The sequence below is a fragment of the Bufo gargarizans genome, chromosome 3 (assembly GCF_014858855.1).
Source record: "Bufo gargarizans isolate SCDJY-AF-19 chromosome 3, ASM1485885v1, whole genome shotgun sequence".
In the NCBI taxonomy this organism is placed as follows: Eukaryota; Metazoa; Chordata; class Amphibia; order Anura; family Bufonidae; genus Bufo; species Bufo gargarizans.
This window is the reverse complement of record NC_058082.1, coordinates 167533286-167554208: the sequence shown is the minus strand read 5'-3', so window position 1 is coordinate 167554208 and position 20923 is coordinate 167533286. Positions and strand designations below refer to the sequence as shown.

Below are 20923 nucleotides of genomic sequence, written 5' to 3'. Positions count from 1 at the left end.
TACTGAACCTGAAATCATTGTTTGTGGACAGCACGTGGCCCTATGTAAACAGTAGCGATCACTACGAGAGATGATGGCAGGAAATGATTGCTGCTTGCAAATGCACAGTGATCTGGCAATTACCTGGGACAAACAGTTCATTCTCAATAATTTCCTTTAAATCGGCCAGGGTAGAAGGACCATTATGCTGTACTTCAATCAGTGTTGTTGTGACTTGTGAACTTCTAAACAGCGCTTTGATTTTTTGTGGTACTAATTGAATATCTATTCTTGTTTGCAGAAATAGTAGACCTTCCCTTGGTAAAATTAGATTTTTCCTGCAATAAAATCCTGATACTACCACTTTGTTTTAGAAAAATGGTGCAATTACAAGTATTAGTACTTGAGAATAACCCTCTACAGTCTCCTCCTGCACAGGTGAGTGTTTCTATGCTACTCCCATTTTTATAATATTCTTTTTTTTCCCCTCTAAATCATCACTGTCATTTTATATCAACTTTATATGAGTTTTTTGGGCAAGTTACAACATGTGCTTTCTAACATATATTTAGCAGCTGAATTATTCCCTTACAATTGGAATGAATATACACATTATCTGGAGTTCGCAAATAAGGCTCGCCATCATTTTAATTTTTCTGTACTTATGACGAAACTAAAAACTGGGAATGTGAACCCAGCCTTGTATAAGATTCCCAGTTTAAATGCTTTATAGAGCTCTTTTATTCTGGAAATACAGTAAGTGCTGATCACATACTTCTCCACGTTGACTTTCTCACATGAATGAATGACATGTCAGAATATCAGATGAGTTGATTTTCCCCTTTCACAGGGGTAATCCATCCATCGAAAAGTATGGATTGATGGAATACCTACTGCTGAGACCATCACAGATTACTAGAACGAGGGACCCCAGTTCCCTTCCCTTTTCAGCTGTAGAAAACCAAGCATGCTGCAACGCCATAAAGACGTGGTGGAGATGTAGAAACAGCCCAGTGAGAGTGCTTCCCATATGTCAAATAGATATGCTGCTCCATACGACTCTTGTCCACTGGATAGGTGAGAAATGTGCACGGGTGGAAGACCCCTTTAAATATTACGAATAGGTACATAATCACATCTCCTCTTCTTTGTGAGAGCATTTTTTTATTCCTTCATAATTTTTATATAGGCCATGTGAACTTACACAGATGCACATCAGTCAGGCACACCTTCTGCAATTATTTCCCTTGCTCATGCCAGAAAGGTCTTCATTAGTCATAGGTCACCCCATTGTTGTGCCTGTGGACCAGGCATGACCCAGATCATCACTAGTACACACCAAAGCATAAAACGATTTTCCGACATTGTGTTATTAAATATGCATATACATTATATATACATTGGATGAGTGGGGGGGTTTTCATTTCCACTACTAAGCTGTTTTGTTTGCAGGCTTAGTCCTGTGCAGGTGCATTGGCCAAAGAACTAGAAAGCTGTTGCCTTCACAAAAGAAATATATTCTTGTTTTAGAACAAATGAGATTAGGAAAACAAAGCCTTTAGATCAAAGCAAAGAACCAAAATCCAATCCCCCGGTGAATGGAAAAATTCAGGAGGAAAGCTGTAAGTCTTATGTGGGAGGCATGTATAACACAAGCAGCGAATTGTGCCAGAAACAGAAGCTTTTTATGTTTATAGAGCTCAGGCGGGGTACTGGCGCTCCTTAAAGAGACCAGCTATGTATGGAGACTTGTTAGCGGTGCTCCATGCTATGAAGACTTATTGGCAATGCCCAGTGGGAAAAAATATGCAAAGAGGTATCTCCCAGGGAAATTGCTAGCGCCAGCTTCTGGAAGTGGCTGACTTTTTAACAAGCCTTGGAACATGATAAGATAAAATAGCCAAGCCAAATATAGATATTTGGCTTTCCTTTTTTCCCTTGTCATGTTCCAAGGCTTGCTAAAGAGTCGGACTTTGACTCATAGGTAGCCACTTCCAGAAGCTGGCGCAAGCAAGAGGGTTCTCTTTCACCTTTTGCGTGACAGGATAGTAACGGCAAAATATGTTGATCACATGGATTAATCACTAGCTCGCTCTGCCCCCCCCCCCCCAGTTGGAAAGCCATTTGTGACGTAGTTGTCCTATAGCTCTACATGTTATCTGGATCCCATTGTAATTGGCCGAGATGGATGGCCATTTCTACAAGTTCAGGAGGATAGTTCGGATATTGCACCACTGTGGTATATAGTGGTATAGAACCGATGAGCTGTGAGGTTGGGATAGAAGCCTCTTAACCAGGAATTGGCGGGGAGGCAAGAACTGCCTTGTTAGAGGAGGCAAGAACTAAGATATTGGTTCTAATATTATTTGTTATAATGTATGTGAGGCAAACCCCATTATATAAAATACTGTAAGTTAGTATATTATGTAGTCAGGGATAACATATTCCTTTTTTTTTTTTTTACAAAATTTTGTAATGGAAACACCTTGACTGGCAAAATGACCCACATGTCCTTTTTGTACACAAAATTATTTTCTGGTCCAATTCTAACAAATCTGTCAAAAAATTCTAATCAGGTCCGAATCGATTCTACATTAATCAAAAGTACTCCAATTGCACTGAAAATTGGCATATGCCACTCTGAGCTCTCCAAGAATCCATATTTTTATTTATTTATTTAATTTATTCTATCTATCTTTCTATCTCTCTCCCCGTTCACTGGTATTAACTTACCAAAATGTGCTAAATTATATTACATTATATTAATCTAGAAACGGTAGCAAAATTGTAGTAGTTATTTGGAAAGAAAAGGCGCAGTTGTGATGCATATATAGGGAAATCTATGCCGCTGGTGTTGCTAGGAATATGCCTATAAAACACTTATGTAGAAGCTCTGTAACAGGTTTTTAGGAAACAAAGGCTGACTCATGCACAGAGGAAAAGATCTTTGTGCCTATAGTGCAGGGATGGCCAACCTGAGGCTCTCCAGCTGTTGCAAAACTACATCTCCCAGCATGCCCACACTGCCTACAGCTATCAGCCTACAGCAGGGCATGGTGGGAGTTGTAGATTTGCAGCAGCTGGAGACCTGCAGGTTGGTCATCCCTGCTATAGTGCACTTTAGCAGCTACCCTCACAGCTGGCACAGAGCCTGATAGACCAGCCAGTATCCCGCCTCCTGATTGGTTTTTAGGCTGCCTGCGAAGCAAACCTGCCAGGGCCCTGCTTGGGTCATGTGATCATCTGTGGGCGGGCAAATCGCCAAAACTTCAAATTCATTTGGCAGAAGAATTTTTGTGAAATTTGTGATGAATCCGATTTGTTTAAAATCGATTCGCTCATCTCCGATCTTCAGTACAGATTTTGTAATCTTTTATTGATACTGACACAGCACCTTAGGCCTCTTTCACACTTGCGTTGTCCGGATCCGGCGTGTACTCCATTTGCCGGAATTACACGCCAGATCCGGAAAAACGCAAGTGAACTGAAAGCATTTGAAGACGGATCCGTCTTCAAAATGCGTTCAGTGTTACTATGGCAGCCAGGACGCTATTAAAGTCCTGGTTGCCATAGTAGTAGTGGGGAGCGGGGGAAGCAGTATACTTACAGTCCGTGCGGCTCCCGGGGCGCTCCAGAATGACGTCAGAGTGCCCCATGCGCATGGATGACGTGTCATGTGATCACGTCATCCATGAGCGTGGGGCGCCCTAACGTCACTCTGAAGCGCCCCGGGAGCCGCACGGACGGTAAGTATACTGCTCCCCCGCTCCCCACTACACTTTACCATGTCTGCCAGGACTTTAGCGTCCCAGCAGCCATGGTAACCATTCAGAAAAAGCTAAACGTCGGATCCGGCAATGCGCCGAAACGACGTTTAGCTTAAGGCCGGATCCGGATTAATGCCTTTCAATGGGCATTAATTCCGGATCCGGCCTTGCGGCAAGTGTTCAGGATTTTTGGCCGGAGCAAAAAGCGCAGCATGCTGCAGTATTTTCTCCGGCCAAAAAACGTTCCGGTCCTGAACTGAAGACATCCTGATGCATCCTGAACGGATTTCTCTCCATTCAGAATGCATTAGGATAAAACTGATCAGGATTCTTCCGGCATAGAGCCCCGACGACGGAACTCTATGCCAGAACAAAAGAACGCAAGTGTGATAGAGCCCTTACCTGTGGTACTTCAGAGTCTTATTAAAACATTGTTTTATCTTTTCTAGATTTGTATTAAAGGCAAAATACATATATTTAAATATTTAAGTATACAAGCTTGTCAGATGGAAAAGACGGGAGATGCGTTTTATCTTCATGCCATAGAGAGGCCTATTCTGCAGCAACACGTTGAGGAAAGGTAAAGATTCATGAAACGTTTACGACAACAGCAGCGTACAATATCTTCTATATGGTATATCTCCGAAAAAATCCTAATTTATGGAGTTGGGCAGGTTAAACGGGTTTTGGGATGGCAACCATTTACTTTATTGACCTGTGCCCGACCCCAGGGAACTCCATTATTACCCTGCTATCCCAGCCACCCTTCATAGGATTTCACCTGAATCCAAAGTTCTCATCCACTTATCTCCACAGCTCCCACCGGCAGGGGACAGGTCAGAAAATAAAATCCTGAAAAAACATTTTAAAATGTTTCTCTTTAATTTATGTTAATTGCACCATTGCCCTGACATACACCGCTCAGGCCTCCTTCACCTTGTAAGCGTGTATGCTGATTTGCTAGGTACCTTGATCGAAAATGAGAATTAGGGAAAGGCAGATTATATGCAGGGTGTGGAGGATGATATAAAGGACTACCAAACCTTGTAGCTCCAGGCAGAAAATAAAAATTATGTTGATGACCTATCCTGAGGGTAAGTCATCAATATCAGATCAGTGGGGGTACAACTTTGTACTTTCACACATGTATTCCACAGACAAGTGTTTTGTCCCATTCACTTAAATGGGATGGAGTGTAACTACAACTACTCCTTCCGATTCAAGAGCTGCAATGTTGATGGCGAGCAGGTAATCAGTGAATAGGGGGTGCCGGGAGTTGTTCACCCGCTAATCTGATATTGATGACCTATCCTGAGGATAGGTTGTCAATATCGGAAACTGGACAACCCCTTGAGTTATGAGTAATGTCCCGCTCCAAAAATGTTTACCAGGGTAGAGATTTTCAGGAATCCTGTAGCTGCATTGCCATCTAAAATGCATATTCAGTCCATAAAAATGTTTTTGCATCTTCCATATATACGGTCTTTACACTATTGATCGATATTTTTTTTGGGTGCATGTCTAGTATTGAAGACATTTTCCCATTGAAGAAGGACTCTGATTCTGGTGTTGGCAGTGACAGTGGGGAAAAACGTTTATCAACCATAGAGGTAAGTGCTATCTTGTTTAAACTTTCTCTTGTCTACTTTTGCTTGTATTCCATTATATCTTCAACTCATAATGTGCTATAGTGTGATAGGGCGCTGCCTTACATCGTGGCTGAAACTACACAAAAGCACTGCACAACCTTGACGTGTGGCAGCACCCCTAGGGCCTGTTTGCACAACGTTTTTGGCAAAAACACCTCTAAAAAGCCTCACGTTCATTTCAATGGGAGGCAGAACTTTATTTTTTCCATGCTGAAAAAAACTGCATGGAAAAAAGTAGCAGCATGCTCTATTTTGGAGCAGAATCTGTGCTGTGATCCCATTGAAATGAATGAGAAGCTGAAAAAAAACACACCAAAAACCGCACCAAAACTGCACAGAAAATCAGATTTTTTTTCAGCGCAGATTTCTTTCAGCACATTTTCTAAATCTGTTGTGTGAACATATCCTTAGAGTTAATTATGTGTTATGCCATTGATGGACTAGTTTTGTTCTTTAATTTTGTCTTTGTAGTCAATGAAGATAGCATCTCAAGAACAGCTTGTGGATCTGTTTGGTGGAAAACATATATAACAGTGCCTTATGTTTATAAGACATTATACATTCACACATCTATGAGTGGCTAGCGATTGTGCAAGACGTAGACCACTGGAACACAAAACTCTATTTATGAGAGACATGTATACTATACATCATTGACTCTTTTACTGTATAAAAGATTGCTCATCCATCATTTAGGTCTTTATACAGTGGATAGGCACTTTTATATGCCGTCGACAACAGTTAAAGGGGTTCTTTCCAGGGGAAAAAACATAACTTGTCACCTTGAAAATGCAGTGCATTCTGAATTTAACATATGATGGAGCAGGAGCAACTGAGCAGATTGATGTATAGTTTTATGGGAAAAGATTCAGTAAAATGTGAATTTTATTGATTTAAATCTTTTTTTTTTTTTTTTTTTAATAAGTCATGTGGATGGTCCTGCATGACTGATCATGCAAAGATAGTAAAAGCAAGCACAATGCAACAACACTCAAACACAGAATATATAAACAAGTGCAATATTCACTAAACAAAATAAGCAAAGACAGGTATCATATAGAGCAGATTCAGTATACATGTGTTGCCTGCTCTCCCTGAATTATTTGAGGTCTGTTGACGCAGAGAGAGAGGTATCATATAGAGTAGGTTCCCATTTATAAAGAGGTCACCTTGCTGTGGTGGATGGGCAGAAATGATTTTGATCAATATAAATTGGCTAAGTTCCTCATATTCATTTTACATAGTAAATATCATATATATGTGTATATATATATATATATATATATATATATGTATATACAGTACAGACCAAAAGTTTGGACACACCTTCTCATTCAAAGAGTTTTCTTTATTTTCATGACTATGATAGTTGTAGATTCACACTGAAGGCATCAAAACTATGAATTAACTCATGTGGAATTATATACATCACAAAAAAGTGTGAAACAACTGAAAATATGTCATATTCTAGGTTCTTCAAAGTAGCCACCTTTTGCTTTGATTACTGCTTTGCACACTCTTGGCATTCTCTTGATGAGCTTTAAGAGGTAGTCACCTGAAATGGTCTTCCAACAGTCTTGAAGGAGTTCCCAGAGATGCTTAGCACTTTTTGGCCCTTTTGCCTTCACTCTGTGGTCCAGCTCACCCCAAACCATCTCGATTGGGTTCAGCTCCGGTGACTGTGGAGGCCAGGTCATCTGGCGTAGCACTCCATCACTCTCCTTCATGGTCAAATAGCCCTTACACAGCCTGGAGGTGCGTTTGGGGTCATTGTCCTGTTGAAAAATAAATGATGGTCCAACTAAACGCAAACCGGATGGAATAGCATGCCGCTGCAAGATGCTGTGGTAGCCATGCTGGTTCAGTATGCCTTCAACTTTGAATAAATCCCCAACAGTGTCACCAGCAAAGCACCATCACACCTCCTCCTCCATGCTTCACGGTGGGAACCAGGCATGTAGAGTCCATCCGTTCACCTTTTCTGCGTCGCACATAGACACGGTGGTTGGAACCAAAGATCTCAAATTTGGACTCATCAGACCAAAGCACACTTTCAAAGTTTTCCCAATTTTTTGGACTGACTGACCTTCATTTCTTAAAGTAATGATGGCCACTCGTTTTTCTTTACTTAGCTGCTTTTTTCTTGCCATAATACAAATTCTAACAGTCTATTCAGTAGGACTATCAGCTGTGTATCCACCTGACTTCTCCACAACGCAACTTATGGTCCCAACCCCATTTATAAGGCAAGAAATCCCACTTATTAAACCTGACAGGGCACACCTGTGAAGTGAAAACCATTTCAGGTGACTACCTCTTGAAGCTCATCAAGAGAATGCCAAGAGTGTGCAAAGCAGTGATCAAAGCAAAAGGTGGCTACTTTGAAGAACCTAGAATATGACATATTTTCTGTTGTTTCACACTTTTTTGCTATGTATATAATTCCACATGTGTTAATTCATAGTTTTGATGCCTTCAGTGTGAATCTACAATTTTCATAGTCATGAAAATAAAGAAAACTCTTTGAATGAGAAGGTGTGTCCAAACTTTTGGTCTGTACTGTTTGTACAGAGCAAAAATCGGACTGCACCCCAAAGCGTATCTTCAGTAAAATAGTGTATATTTATTCACCCATATGGTAGCAAAGAGCGACGTTTCGGCTCAAACATGAGCCTTTCTCAAGCCACCTGGCTTGAGAAAGGCTCATGTTTGAGCCGAAACGTCGCTCTTTGTCACCATATGGGTGAATAAATATACACTATTTTACTGAAGATACGCTTTGGAGTGCAGTCCGATTTTTTGCTCTGTATAAGTGGGTAAGCACCTGTTACCATACTTGGACTTTGCACCCGTCTTTTCCTTCATACTTTCCTTGGGTGGTGCTGCCAGTGTTTTTTTTCTGCTATATATATATATATATATATATATACACACACACACACACATAAAAAGTAGGGCAGCACTCCTTTGCCAACTGTGAAGTGGGTGCCAGCGGTAACCCCTCAATTCTGGGTGGTAGACAAGTTGCAAAAATCCACAGCACTCCTTAAAAGTGAAAAATGTGCATCAAGGCATGCGGAGCATGACGGATCCGGCATGAAACAAAATCTAAGTCAATGGTGCTGTACGCATTTTCTCGGCACCCATTGACTTACAATCGTTTTAGTGCCGGATCCGTCATGGCTATTTTTGAGATCATACAACCGGATTGGTTCATAACGGATGCAGCCGGTGTATTTTCATGAGGTAAGTGTTTTTGCTGATCCCTGACGGATCCAGCAAAAACGTATTTTGTTCATACAAAAATAGTGTTAGTCGCTGAGTAGGTCCACCCACATGATTCTTCAGCGTAGAAAGAGCAGAGATCTAAATGAATAAACTACAAGTTTTATTGAATCCAAAAATTTCTATATCAATCTGCTCAGCTCCTAATTCAGTTTTTACCTCCTGCACTGATCTTGTCCATGTTTTTTCTGTACTTTAAAGGAAATCAAAAAATCTTTTTTGTCTGTGGTCAGTGTTGAGGAAATAAAATCTCCCCATCCTGGCCAGCTATTAATAGAGTACCAGCTGCAGGAAACCACTCTGTAGGTTTCACCTGTGGAATATCCTCATTGCTAAGCTGAAACGAGACAGCCAAGTCTGTTACCCTGCTAGGAAACATCTGGATGAAAGGGTGTACTGCCAAGCCGCAGCGTCAGATAAAAAGCCTGCTGCGCCTGCTCTGCTGTATAACTGGTTAAGAGGGATTATTTTGATTATACCATTCATTTCTGCTTTGGTATCAGTACAATTTTTTTCCTGTTTATATATGAAATTTTCAAATTTTGTAGGAAGCATCATGTACATTTATTAAAGGGACTTGTCCGACAGTTTTTAACGTTTTAAGGGGAGCAGATAGACTGATAAAAGAAAGAAAAAAAACCCCACTTAATTCACCGTTGGGCTGGAAGTAATGTCGCCACGTCCATCGTTCATGTAAGCAGTCAGCCAGTCAGAACTATTCATAAATACAGCACCAGTAAGGCCAGTAATTGGCTGAGTGATCAATATTTGTAGCAATTATAGGTTTAATAATTTTACTCAATAAATGGTGTTAAGGGTAAGACCAGACTTTGCGGACGTGGGCGAAAAACTATGCAGCTATGCAAGGCGCAATTGTTTTGTATTATTTATTAGAAATGTATCGCTTGCTTATTGCTAGTGGTGGCGTGGTTTCCCGAAAGACAGAGCAGCCATTAACAGAAAGCAATTGACAGGTTTTAATAGTATAAATTTCCGGCCTGTATGGCCACATGCATTTCGCCCGGGCCTCGAAAGCCCGGCAAGTTTGGTTCTGACCTAAGAAAAAAAAAACACATAAGGCTTTTTTCACACTTTATGGTGCATTAAAAATGCGATTCCAGCCACACTAGATACCCCATTAGTGTACTCCAAAACCATGTGCAGTCTAGAAAATACCCATCTCATTCAAGGCCACATTCGTAATTGCGCAAACTGCAAAAAGTACCCTTTGTAATTTTTTGCACCCTACAGGGTTATGCACACAAAAGTAATACTGTTCTGTAAAACCTTTGAGTTGTTCAGTGCCATAAAATGGTGATCATTGAAGTCTGTGGAAGCCTAGTGTATGACTGTATGCCTACGATTCCATATGGAGGCGTATATAATATGGTTCTGCACTAAGGAACCATTGAGTGCCTACAGCTCAGCAGCGTCTCTCTCTCCGTGCAGTGGACCTCAAATTTGCTTTAGCAGAAGTTGGAGGACGGTGGAACATGGTCTTACTCTAAGGCCCCTTTCACACAGGCGAGTATTCCACGCGGATGCGATGCGTGAGTTGAACTCATCGCACCCGCACTGAATACCGACCCATTTATTTCTATGGAGCTGTTCACATGAGCGGTGATTTTCACGCATCACTTATGCGTTGCTTGAAAATCCGCAGCATGCTCTATTTTGTGCGTTTTTCACGTAACGCAGGCCCCATAGAAATGAATGGGGTTGCGTGAAAATCATAAGCATCTGCAAGCAAGTGCGGATGCGGTGCGATTTTCACGCACGGTTGCTAGGAGACGATCGGGATGGAGACCCGATCATTATTATTTTCCCTTATAACATGGATATTAGGGAAAATAATAGCATTTTGAATATAGAATGCATAGTAAAATAGCGCTGGAGGGGTTTAAAAATAAATAAATAATAATTTAACTCACCTTAATCCACTTGATCGCGCTGCCCGGCATCTCGTCTGTCTCCTTTGCTAAACAAGTCATCACATGTTCCATCGCATGATCTTTTACCATGGTGATGGATCATGTGATGACCGGAGTGACGTCACCACAGGTCCTTTTCCTGAAATGAATGCTCACCACAGGTCCTGTTCAGCAAAGGAGACAGAAGAGATGCCGGGCTACGCGATCATGTGGACTAAGGTGAGTTACATTTTTATTTTTTTATTTTTTTAGAATGCTATTCTGTATTCAGAATGCTATTATTTTCTCTTATAACCATGTTATAAGGGAAAATAATACAATCTACAGAACACCGATCCCAGACCCGAACTTCTGTGAAGAAGTTCGGGTTTGGGTACCAAACATGCACGATTTTTCTCACGCGCGTGCAAAACGCATGACAATGTTTTGCACTCGCGCGGAAAAATCGCTGGTGTCCCCGCAAAGCACCCGCACATTTTTCTGCAACGCCCGTCTGAAAGAGGCCTTTTTAAGACGGGCGATGCGGGAAAATGTGCGGGTGCGTTGCGGGAACACCAACGATTTTTCTGCGCGAGTGCAAAACATTGTCATGCGTTTTGCACGCGCGTGAGAAAAATCGCGCATGTTTGGTACTGGGATCGGTGTTCTGTAGATTGTATTATTTTCCCTTATAACATGGTTCTGAATACAGAATGCATAGTAAAATGCATTCTGTCTCCTTTGCTGAGCAGGACCTGTGGTGAGCATTCATTTCAGGAACAGGACCTGTGGTAACGTCACTCCGGTCATCACATGATCCATCACATGATCCATCACCATGGTAAAAGATCATGTGATGGAACATGTGATGACTGGAGTGACGTCACCACAGGTCCTGTTCAGCAAAGGAGACAGACGAGATGCCGGGCAGCGCGACCAAGTGGATTAAGGTGAGTTAAATTATATATATATATTATTTTTTTTAACCCCTCCAGCGCTATTGTACTATACATTCTATATTCAGAATGCTATTATTTTCCCTTATAACCATGTTATAAGGGAAAATAATAATGATCGGGTCTCCATCCCGATCGTCTCCTAGCAACCGTGCGTGAAAATCGCACCGCATCCGCACTTGCTTGCGGATGCTTGCGATTTTCACGCAACCCCATTCATTTATATGGGGCCTGCTTCACGTGAAAAATGCACAAAATAGAGCATGCTGCGATTTTCACGCAACGCATAAGTGATGCGTGAAAATCACTGCTCATGTGAACAGCCCCATAGAAATAAATGAGTCGGAATTCAGTGCGGGTGCGATGCGTTCAACTCACGCATCGCATCCGCGCGGAATACTCGCCCGTTTGAAAGGGGCCAAAGAAGCCTAAGTCTTGCATGCCGGAATCGACAGTGATGAGCACAGACCATTCTCAGTATATTGATAGCGGTCAGTTCTTTCATATAACATCCCATAATTCCTTATTAAAACTATAGTGGCAGCGATACCAGGGAACATCTCTACCAAACCTATGATGCACTGCAGAAGCAGAATCACGCCCAGTAAATTCTTTCTGGAGGTAAAACAATCTTAAAGCATATCTGCCGTATCATTTTTATTTTTTTGCCAATGTGTAGTGAGAGTAACAAGGGACATTTTTGTAATATATTTTTTTTAGAGAAAACGTTTATTTTTAGTTGAAACCTGGGGCTGAAATGTCCATTAGCAGCTCTCTCTCAAATGAGCGTTGCTAAGGGCCCTCCGTCTTCTATTAGCATAGGAGAGACGGGCTGTGCGGGAGCTGCGGGCCTCTGCCTGCCCTGCTCCTTCACAGCCTGGTGGGCACAGGAGCCTAATGTGTTACATATACATTCCCGCTTTTTATGAACTATAATGCACTTGTACACATTGATAAGCGTGGCCAACACTGTCAGTGAGCTTTCCCCCTGACCGAGCGGTAAGCGCTCACTACAGGCAGTGCAGGGAGGCTGGGGGAAGCTGCTATACAGTATATAAGGACAGTTATGTCTGTATATACTATATAAGAACTTCCCCTGCCCTTAGTGAGTGCTTACCGCTCGCACAGGCTTTGCTCCCGGTGTGCTGTTGACCAATGAAGCAGCCGCCAGGAGAGATGCCTGACCGAGCGGTAGGCGCTCACTACAGGCAGTGCAGGGAGGCTGGGGGAAGCTGCTATACAGTATATAAGGACAGTTATGTCTGTATATACTATATAAGAACTTCCCCTGCCTTTAGTGAGTGCTTACCGCTCACACAGGCTTTGCTCCCGGTGTGCTGTTGACCAATGAAGCAGCCGCCGGGAGAGATGCCTGACCGAGCAGTAGGCGCTCACTACAGGCAGTGCAGGAGGCTGGGGGAAGCTGCTATACAGTATATAAGGACAGTGCTTACCGCTCACACAGGCTTTGCTCCCGGTGTGCTGTTGACCAATGAAGCAGCCGCCGGGAGAGATGCCTGACCGAGCAGTAGGCGCTCACTACAGGCAGTGCAGGAGGCTGGGGGAAGCTGCTATACAGTATATAAGGACAGTTATGTCTGTATATACTATATAAGAACTTCCCCTGCCTTTAGTGAGTGCTTACCGCTCACACAGGCTTTGCTCCCGGTGTGCTGTTGACCAATGAAGCAGCCGCCAGGAGAGATGCCTGACCGAGCAGTAGGCGCTCACTACAGGCAGTGCATGGAGGCTGGGGGAAGCTGCTATACAGTATATAAGGACAGTGCTTACCGCTCACACAGGCTTTGCTCCCGGTGTGCTGTTGACCAATGAAGCAGCCGCCAGGAGAGATGCCTGACCGAGCGGTAAGCGCTCACTACAGGCAGTGCATGGAGGCTGGGGGAAGCTGCTATACAGTATATAAGGACAGTGCTTACCGCTCACACAGGCTTTGCTCCTGGCGGCTGCTTCAGTCAGCAACCCTTTGCCCTGAATTTCCACAGCTTCTAAGACAGGTGACACACATTTTTTTATGTTCTTCACCCGAACCACGGCATACTGTTTCCATTATGCCACGTGGCACACTACCGCTGTGCAGCCGCTACATGAAAACCTAATGAAAGTGGACAGAACACGATTGCACATCAACAATCTATGGAACTTGTTTATTGCATGCAACTCCTTTTTATATTCAGTATCATATTGAAGAATGCAAATTCACCAAAGTACAAGCAGTGTCCAACTTACAAACAAAATCCCAATGCTGATGTCAAAAAAGTCCTTATCAAGAGCAAGTGTCGATATCCAAAATATGGGAGAGTCCAGCATCTCCACATGAGAGTCTGGAATACGGACCCCATGTGCTCATCATTGATCCGTACTACACACGTCTGAAGCTGAAGGTGCAGACCACTCAGAGCTGCGACTCAGATTTTTTATTTATTTTTTCAAACTTCTAACTACACTTATAAGAATATGAGAGGCGTTGAGAATGAACAATTAACCAATAAATATTCTGCATACTGTTTTTATAATCATATAATGTCATATTCGTATATTACACAATAGACACCAAGAATACTGTCTTTATGCCAAGAACCCTTCAATTATAGCTTTCATTTAATCCCCATTGTAAAAATCCAGAATACCTAGATTTATGTCTTTTTTCAGCCATACTAACTCTGTAACGAGTTACTTCGTAATTTTTTCTTTGATCTGTGGACCTCTTCCAGTATTGTCCTTCTCCGGCGCAATGTCAATCTGATATAAGTTTTCCCTCAGGGACATTTCTGCATGTAAGTCACTTTTTAGGGGGGTATTACATGTGTAACAACCTTTCACTGCCATTTCAGTACCTTTGCTATTCTCCATTTTATAGAGGAGCAGTTCTGTACCCGTTTTCGAAGCGTTCAAAAAGATCTGTTTGGATTTCTTTTCTGGTGTAAAATAATCTCTAATTAGCTGATTTGTTAATGACTTCACCTTCCAGTATATAAACCTTGGAGGTTCTTTAAATATTGGACCAGATGTCGAATCCTGTAAGAATACCCCAATAGGCCTTTGATCATATTAGCATGAAAATGAAAGGTAGAGATAAACAGAGATCTACTTAGCTGAGTCTTCTTTCTAACAGCGATCACATTTCTCCCAGCATCTGGAGACCCTACTATCTCCTGTAGGCCCTACTGTAAACCTACCTGCCCCATTTATGTTGTTGACCATGTTGTGTAAATTTATCCACTGCTTTACTCATTTGTAAATGATGTTCCTCATAGTCACTGCATATTCTGCAAGCTCTCGAGAATTGTCCTTTAAGTCCCCATAAAGGTCTGACAAGCACAAGGACTATGTAGTCGCATCAGAATATTTTTATCAGTGCCTTTAGAGCAGAGGTGCACACGGTTTTCTTATCTTAGGGGCCGCATTGTCAGACTGAACCACCCCAAGGGGCACAAAAGCAGGGGCTCCAAGCAGGTTGTGCCCCCCTTCCTTGTTTTGGAGTTTAAGGTAATAGATAACATTAGGTCATCATTATTATAATTTCCACATCTAAATAATGCATGATACAGGGATCAGCCTCTAAATTCTGTGAATTTATGACAATTGTTCAGAAACTGAACTAATGTATCCAATTCTGACCTGGAGCCAGGCCATAGGACGGACACGTCATCCACATAGCGAAACCATGATTTAATATGTACAAATTACAAAGCAGCTCCTCCAAAGAGAGGTATTCTGGATCTTTACAATGGAGTCATGGAACCCTAGGGGATCAAATGAAAGTTGTAATTTTAATGTATATTTGTAGGATTTTTGGCTTAAAGTTAGACTTTTTTCCTCTGGTGTAATATGAGAATATGACATTATGATATGATTCTGAGAACAACATAAAATATTTATTGTTTAATAATTGTTCATTTAGATATTCCAGGCCCTCATATTCTCTGAGTGTTTTTTGAGTTTTCAGGTTCTAGGATACACAGCGTCCTCCCTTCGTATCAGCGTGTGAAGACACCAGACTCTCCTCCGTTAGTGTGTTCCACGTGGAATATATCTTGTATACATTTGGACCTGATATGGACTTTTATGACGTCACCATTGGGATTTTGTTTGTAAGTTGGATACTGCTTGTTATTTGGTGAATTTGTGGATGACTGATGTGTTTTGGAGGTAGGGGCCCTCCTAGCACAAGCCTTACCCAGGTGATTATTTTTTCCTTTTGGGCATCTCATTTCTTTTTACAAGTGGACCCAGCTTTTCAGCCTCAGTGAACATATTACTCTGAAAAAACTTGCAGAGGAAGCGTGCGCACGTGTCCGGATTTCAGTCAGAAACCTTCCTTATGCATTCCATATTTTTCTTACTCCCATCAGTAGAAAGGGCTATTCTCATCTGCAATACAGACAAGAATAGGACATGCTCTATAATTTGAGGAACGGCCACATGGATCTGCAAAAAAAATGGATGTGTGCATGAGCCCTAAGGGTACCTGTACATAGAGCAGTTCAGCCATAGGACCCTTATGCTAATTACAGGCTTTCAATTAGCAGTAATCCACATGGGGATTTGGCAGCTGGACTGCATTGTGCAAGGGCAGCCTAAGAAGGTACGAAGAGGAGTCCTCCCTAAACACTCCCTCACACTTCTTCTCCTAATCATATCTTTATTTAGTAATATATTATCTCAATCAAGAGCTTCATTAACCACTTCCTGACATATGACATAATAGTACGTCATGGCTGCAGGTGATTTGCTGCAATTTGACGTACTATTATGTCATGGTGATCGGGCGGGCACCGGATTGGTCACTGGTTGCAGTCACTGGTATCCGCTGGCATCGCGGTAAAAGCCGATGCTGGCGGATTAACCCCTTCTATGCCGCGGTCAGCACTGATCGTGGCATAGAAGGGGTTTGCGGTCAGTGGGGGATCCCATCGGGACGGGAACCCGATGGGTGAGAAGGCAGCCTGAGGCCTTGCAGAGACTGCCCAATGCCTTGCTGGGCAGGCTGGGTCTCCTAGGTAACCTGTTAGTGTATTATTCATTGTAATACACTAACAGGCAATGCATTACAATACAGATGTATTGTAATGCATTGCAGAGGGGATCAGACCCCCAAAAGTTGAAGTCCCAGACAGGTACAGAAATAAAGTAAAAAAGAAAAGTAAAAAAAAAAAAAAAAAAAGGGTTTTTAATAATAAAAAAGAAAGTTTCAAGTAAAAAAAACAACATCCTTTCCCCTGATTTTATAATAAAAAAAGGAAAAAACACACATATGGTATTTTCACGTCCGTAACGACCGACTCTGTAAATATATCACATAATATACGCTGTTAAATAAACACCATAAAAAAAATATAGGAACTGTGCCAAAAAAAGCTATTTTTGTCACCTTACATCACAAAAAGTGCAACACCAAGAGATCAAAAAGGCATATGCCCCCCCCCCCCCCAAAAAGAACCAATCAAACTGTCACCTCATCCCGCATAAATTAGACCCTACTTAAAGGGTTTCTACCACTTTGATTTCACATAATTAGGTGTCAGACACTAGCGATCCGCTCCATCGGCGCAGGGGAGATGTCTGAGCAGGGAAGCGGTCGGACATTCACTGCGCATGCGCCGAATACAGCCGCGCACGGCGCATGCGCGTGAAGTCGTCCGTTTGATGCATTCTGAAGCAGATGGGCGGGCTGGAGGGAGGCGCTGGGCGGCGGCATCTTAAGAAGGTAGACCGATCCTCTAGGTGCTAATGATGCCCCCATAGCACCTAGAGGGTCATTAACATATCAATATAAGTTCTTTTTTTAGGTAAACGGCTGCCCCAAAAGCTATTATAGCAGGATAGTTTGGCAGAGCAGACACTAGTGGATCGCTAGTGTCTGACACCTAATTATGTGAAATCAAAGTGGTAGAAACCCTATAAGACAATCGGCCAAAAAATAAAAAAATTATGGCTCTCAGACTATGGAGACACTAAAACATCATTTTTTTGGTTTCAAAAATGATTTTATTGTGTACAACTTAAATAAATAAGAAAAAGTATACATATTAGGTATACCACATCCATAACAACCTGCTCTATAAAAATATCACATGACAGATGAACGCTGTAAAAATAAATAAAAACAACCAATTTTTTGGTCACCTGGCCCCATAAGGTTGTAATAATAAATGATAAAAAAAATCATATGTACCCAAAAATGTTACCAATAAAAACATCAACTCTTCCAAGACTGGCAGAAATCTAAAAAAAATTGATAAAAAAAATATGTCGTTCAGAAAATGGAGACAGAAAAAAGATTTTTTTTCCAAAAATGATTTATTATGTAAAACTGAAACAAAGATATCATTGTGTCTGTAACAACCTGCTCTATGAAAATAGCACATGATCTAACCTGTCAGATGAATATTGTTGAAAAAAATAAAAATATGAAAACTGTGCCAGAACAGCAATTTTTTTGGTTACTTTGCCTCACAAAAAATGTAATATAGAGAGATCAAAAATCATATGTACCCAAAAATAATACCAATAAAACTATCACCTTATCCCATAGTTTCCAAAATTAAGTCACTTTTTGGGAGTTTCTACTGTAGGCATCAGGGGGGCTTCAAATGGGACATGGTGTCTAAAAACCAATCCAGCAAAATCTGCCTTCCGAAAACCATATGGAGCTACTTTTCTTCTGCGCTCTGCTGTGTGCCCATACAGCAGTTTACCTGCACATGTGGCGTGTTTCTGTAAACTGCATAATCAGGTTAATAGATATTGAGTTTTGTTTGGCTGTTAACCCTTGATGTGTTGAATAAAATGATAAAAAAATTGATTAAAATGGAAAATTTTGAAATTTCATCTAAATTTTCCTTTAATTCTTAGGGAACGCCTAACAAATTGGTTAACAAACTTTGTAAAGTCAGTTTTGAGTAACTTGAGGGTTTAGTTTCTAAAAATTGGTGATTTATGATGGGTTTCTTTCTACTATGTAAGCCTCACAAAGTGACTTCAGACCTGAACTGATCCTTAAAAAGTGGGTTTTGGAAAATGTTAAGAATTGCTTCTAAAATTCTAAACCTTCTAACGTCCTAAAAAAATAAAATGACATTTACAAACTGATGCCAACATAAAGTAGACATATGGGGAATGTTAAGTAATAAATATTTTATGTTTTAAAAGCAGAGAAATTGGAATTTTGAAAATTGTGAATTTTTCAAAATTTTGGGAAAATGTGGGATTTTGACTCAAATTTATGACTCTCGTGAAGTACAATGTGTCACAAGAAAGCAGTCTCATAATGGCTTGGATAAGTAAAAGTGTCCCAAAGTTATTACCACATAAAGTGACACATGTCAGATTAAAAAAAATGCCGTGGGCAGGAAGGCAAAAAACTAGCCAGGGGTAGAAGGTGTTAAAGAGTATTATTATTATTATTATTATTATTATTATCATCATTATCTTTTCACTGGAAATCCTATTAGTAAGGTCTTATTCACTCTGCCTGTGGGGCAGGGAGGCTAGACGAAGGAGAAGTACAGAAGTTTACTTTTTATTCCCAAAACATTAAGATGTCAGTTGGCTTCCTATAAAAATTGACTGTAGTGGGTGCTGGAGGATGAGCATTCAAAAGTCAGCTACTGATTCCCCTGCTCCACAGCTCTCTACATAAGGCCTCATGCACACGACCGTTGTTTGTCTTCGCGTCCGTTCCACTGATTTTAGCGTTTCAGATGCGGACCCATTCATTTCTATGGAGCCGTTGAAAATGCGGATAGTGCACCGTTTGCCATCCGCGTCCGTGATCCGTGGTTCCAGTCCGTCAAAAAAATATAACCTGTCCTATTCTTGTCCGTGGAAAACGGTTTGCGGACCCATTCAAGTCAATGGGACCGCTAAAAAACACGGAGGCACACAAGATTGTCATCCGCGTCCGCATCCGTTTTATTCCTGTCATTTGCATGGCAAGCCTGTCTTAGACTTTTTTTTACCTTCCTTTATGTCTGGTGGTCCTCCAAAAATAAAGGAAGACACACGGAAACAAAAACTGGAAACGGATCACGGAACAACGGAACCCCATTTTGCGGAACGTAACACAACAACGGTCGTGTGCATGAGGCCTAACAAGAATTTCCAGATTGTACTTTAAAGGGGTTGTCTCACCTAAGAAGATGACATTTATCATGTAGACAAAGTTAATACAAGGCACTTACTAATGTATTCTGATTTTCCATATTGCCTTCTTTGCTGGCTTGATTCATACACTGCTCATTTGCAGGGGTTATGTCCACCCTGCAATCCAGTAGTGGTGGTCGTCCTTGCATACTATAGGAAAAAGAGACGGCCTCTCTGGTGGCCAGGACTGTTGGAGCATGCATAGGCATACATGGGCAGCAGCTCCAATCTCAGCCATCTTGTATCTGCGCTGCAGCGGTGGACATAACCACTGGATACAAGTGGTCTATGTTGTTAGAGGGAAAAGTGCTAGCCTATGCCCACTCCCACAGTCCCGGCCACAAGAGAGGCCGGTACCTTTTCCCATAGTGTGCAAGCACGGCCACCACTGCTGGATTACAGGGTGGACATAACCCCTGGAAACTAGCAGTGTATAATGTGATGAAAACTTTTATTGTACTAACTTTCTGTACATGATAAATCTTATTTATTTGATGAAGTGAGACAACCCCTTTAAGTCCTTTGTGTGAGTAAAGCACATAAAAATGTTTGGTGCTGTTATATATGATGTCTGAACATACATTTGTCCGAAATTGCATAGACAGGAAATTGTTTAACATATACATCTATGTCCATCTTTATCTCAGCCTTGCGACGAAGACTCTGCCAGTCCGAGCGTACCAATGTCTGATATTTTGGAAGAAGAAAATTTTGCCAAAGAAGATTTAGATCAGCAGTTCAATAATTCAATAAAAGGTAAAAGGTGTAGCACAGCAAATCTGTTAATTCTATAGGGGATTAATAACTTATTAATGAGTATTACTAATAATATTAACCAGTATTACTAAAGTGCAGATTTGTTACCCAGCAGATATATCTCACCTCTCTTTTTCAGTAAACATTTGCATTTGCAAGGAATTAAAAACTCTAGATCATCTTTTCTTATAAGGGCTTGTTCACACGACCGTGCCGTTTTTTTTGCGGTCCGCAAAAAACGGATGCCGCCCGTGTGCCTTCTGCAATTTGCGGAACGGAACAGGAGGCCCATTATAGAAATGCCTATTCTTGTCCGCAAAACGGACTTTTTGCGGACCCATTGCGGACCCATTGAAATGAATGGTTCCGTATACGGACCGACTGCGGAACGCATAAAACGGTCCGTATACGGAACGCAAAATACGTTAGTGTGAACAAGCCCTAAGTCTACATTG

At 41.5% G+C, this 20923-nt stretch overlaps 1 protein-coding gene across 1 annotated transcript in view; it reads left to right on the top strand.

The window, feature by feature from the left end:
• LRCH1 (leucine rich repeats and calponin homology domain containing 1) overlaps positions 1-20923 on the top strand; it is a 243846-nt gene that overhangs the window by 151796 nt on the left and 71127 nt on the right. The window contains exons 5-8 of the mRNA XM_044287241.1: positions 281-417; positions 4196-4326; positions 5272-5356; positions 20360-20468. Coding sequence (XP_044143176.1) covers positions 281-417; positions 4196-4326; positions 5272-5356; positions 20360-20468 — 462 coding nt within the window. The remainder of the gene's footprint in view (positions 1-280; positions 418-4195; positions 4327-5271; positions 5357-20359; positions 20469-20923) is intronic.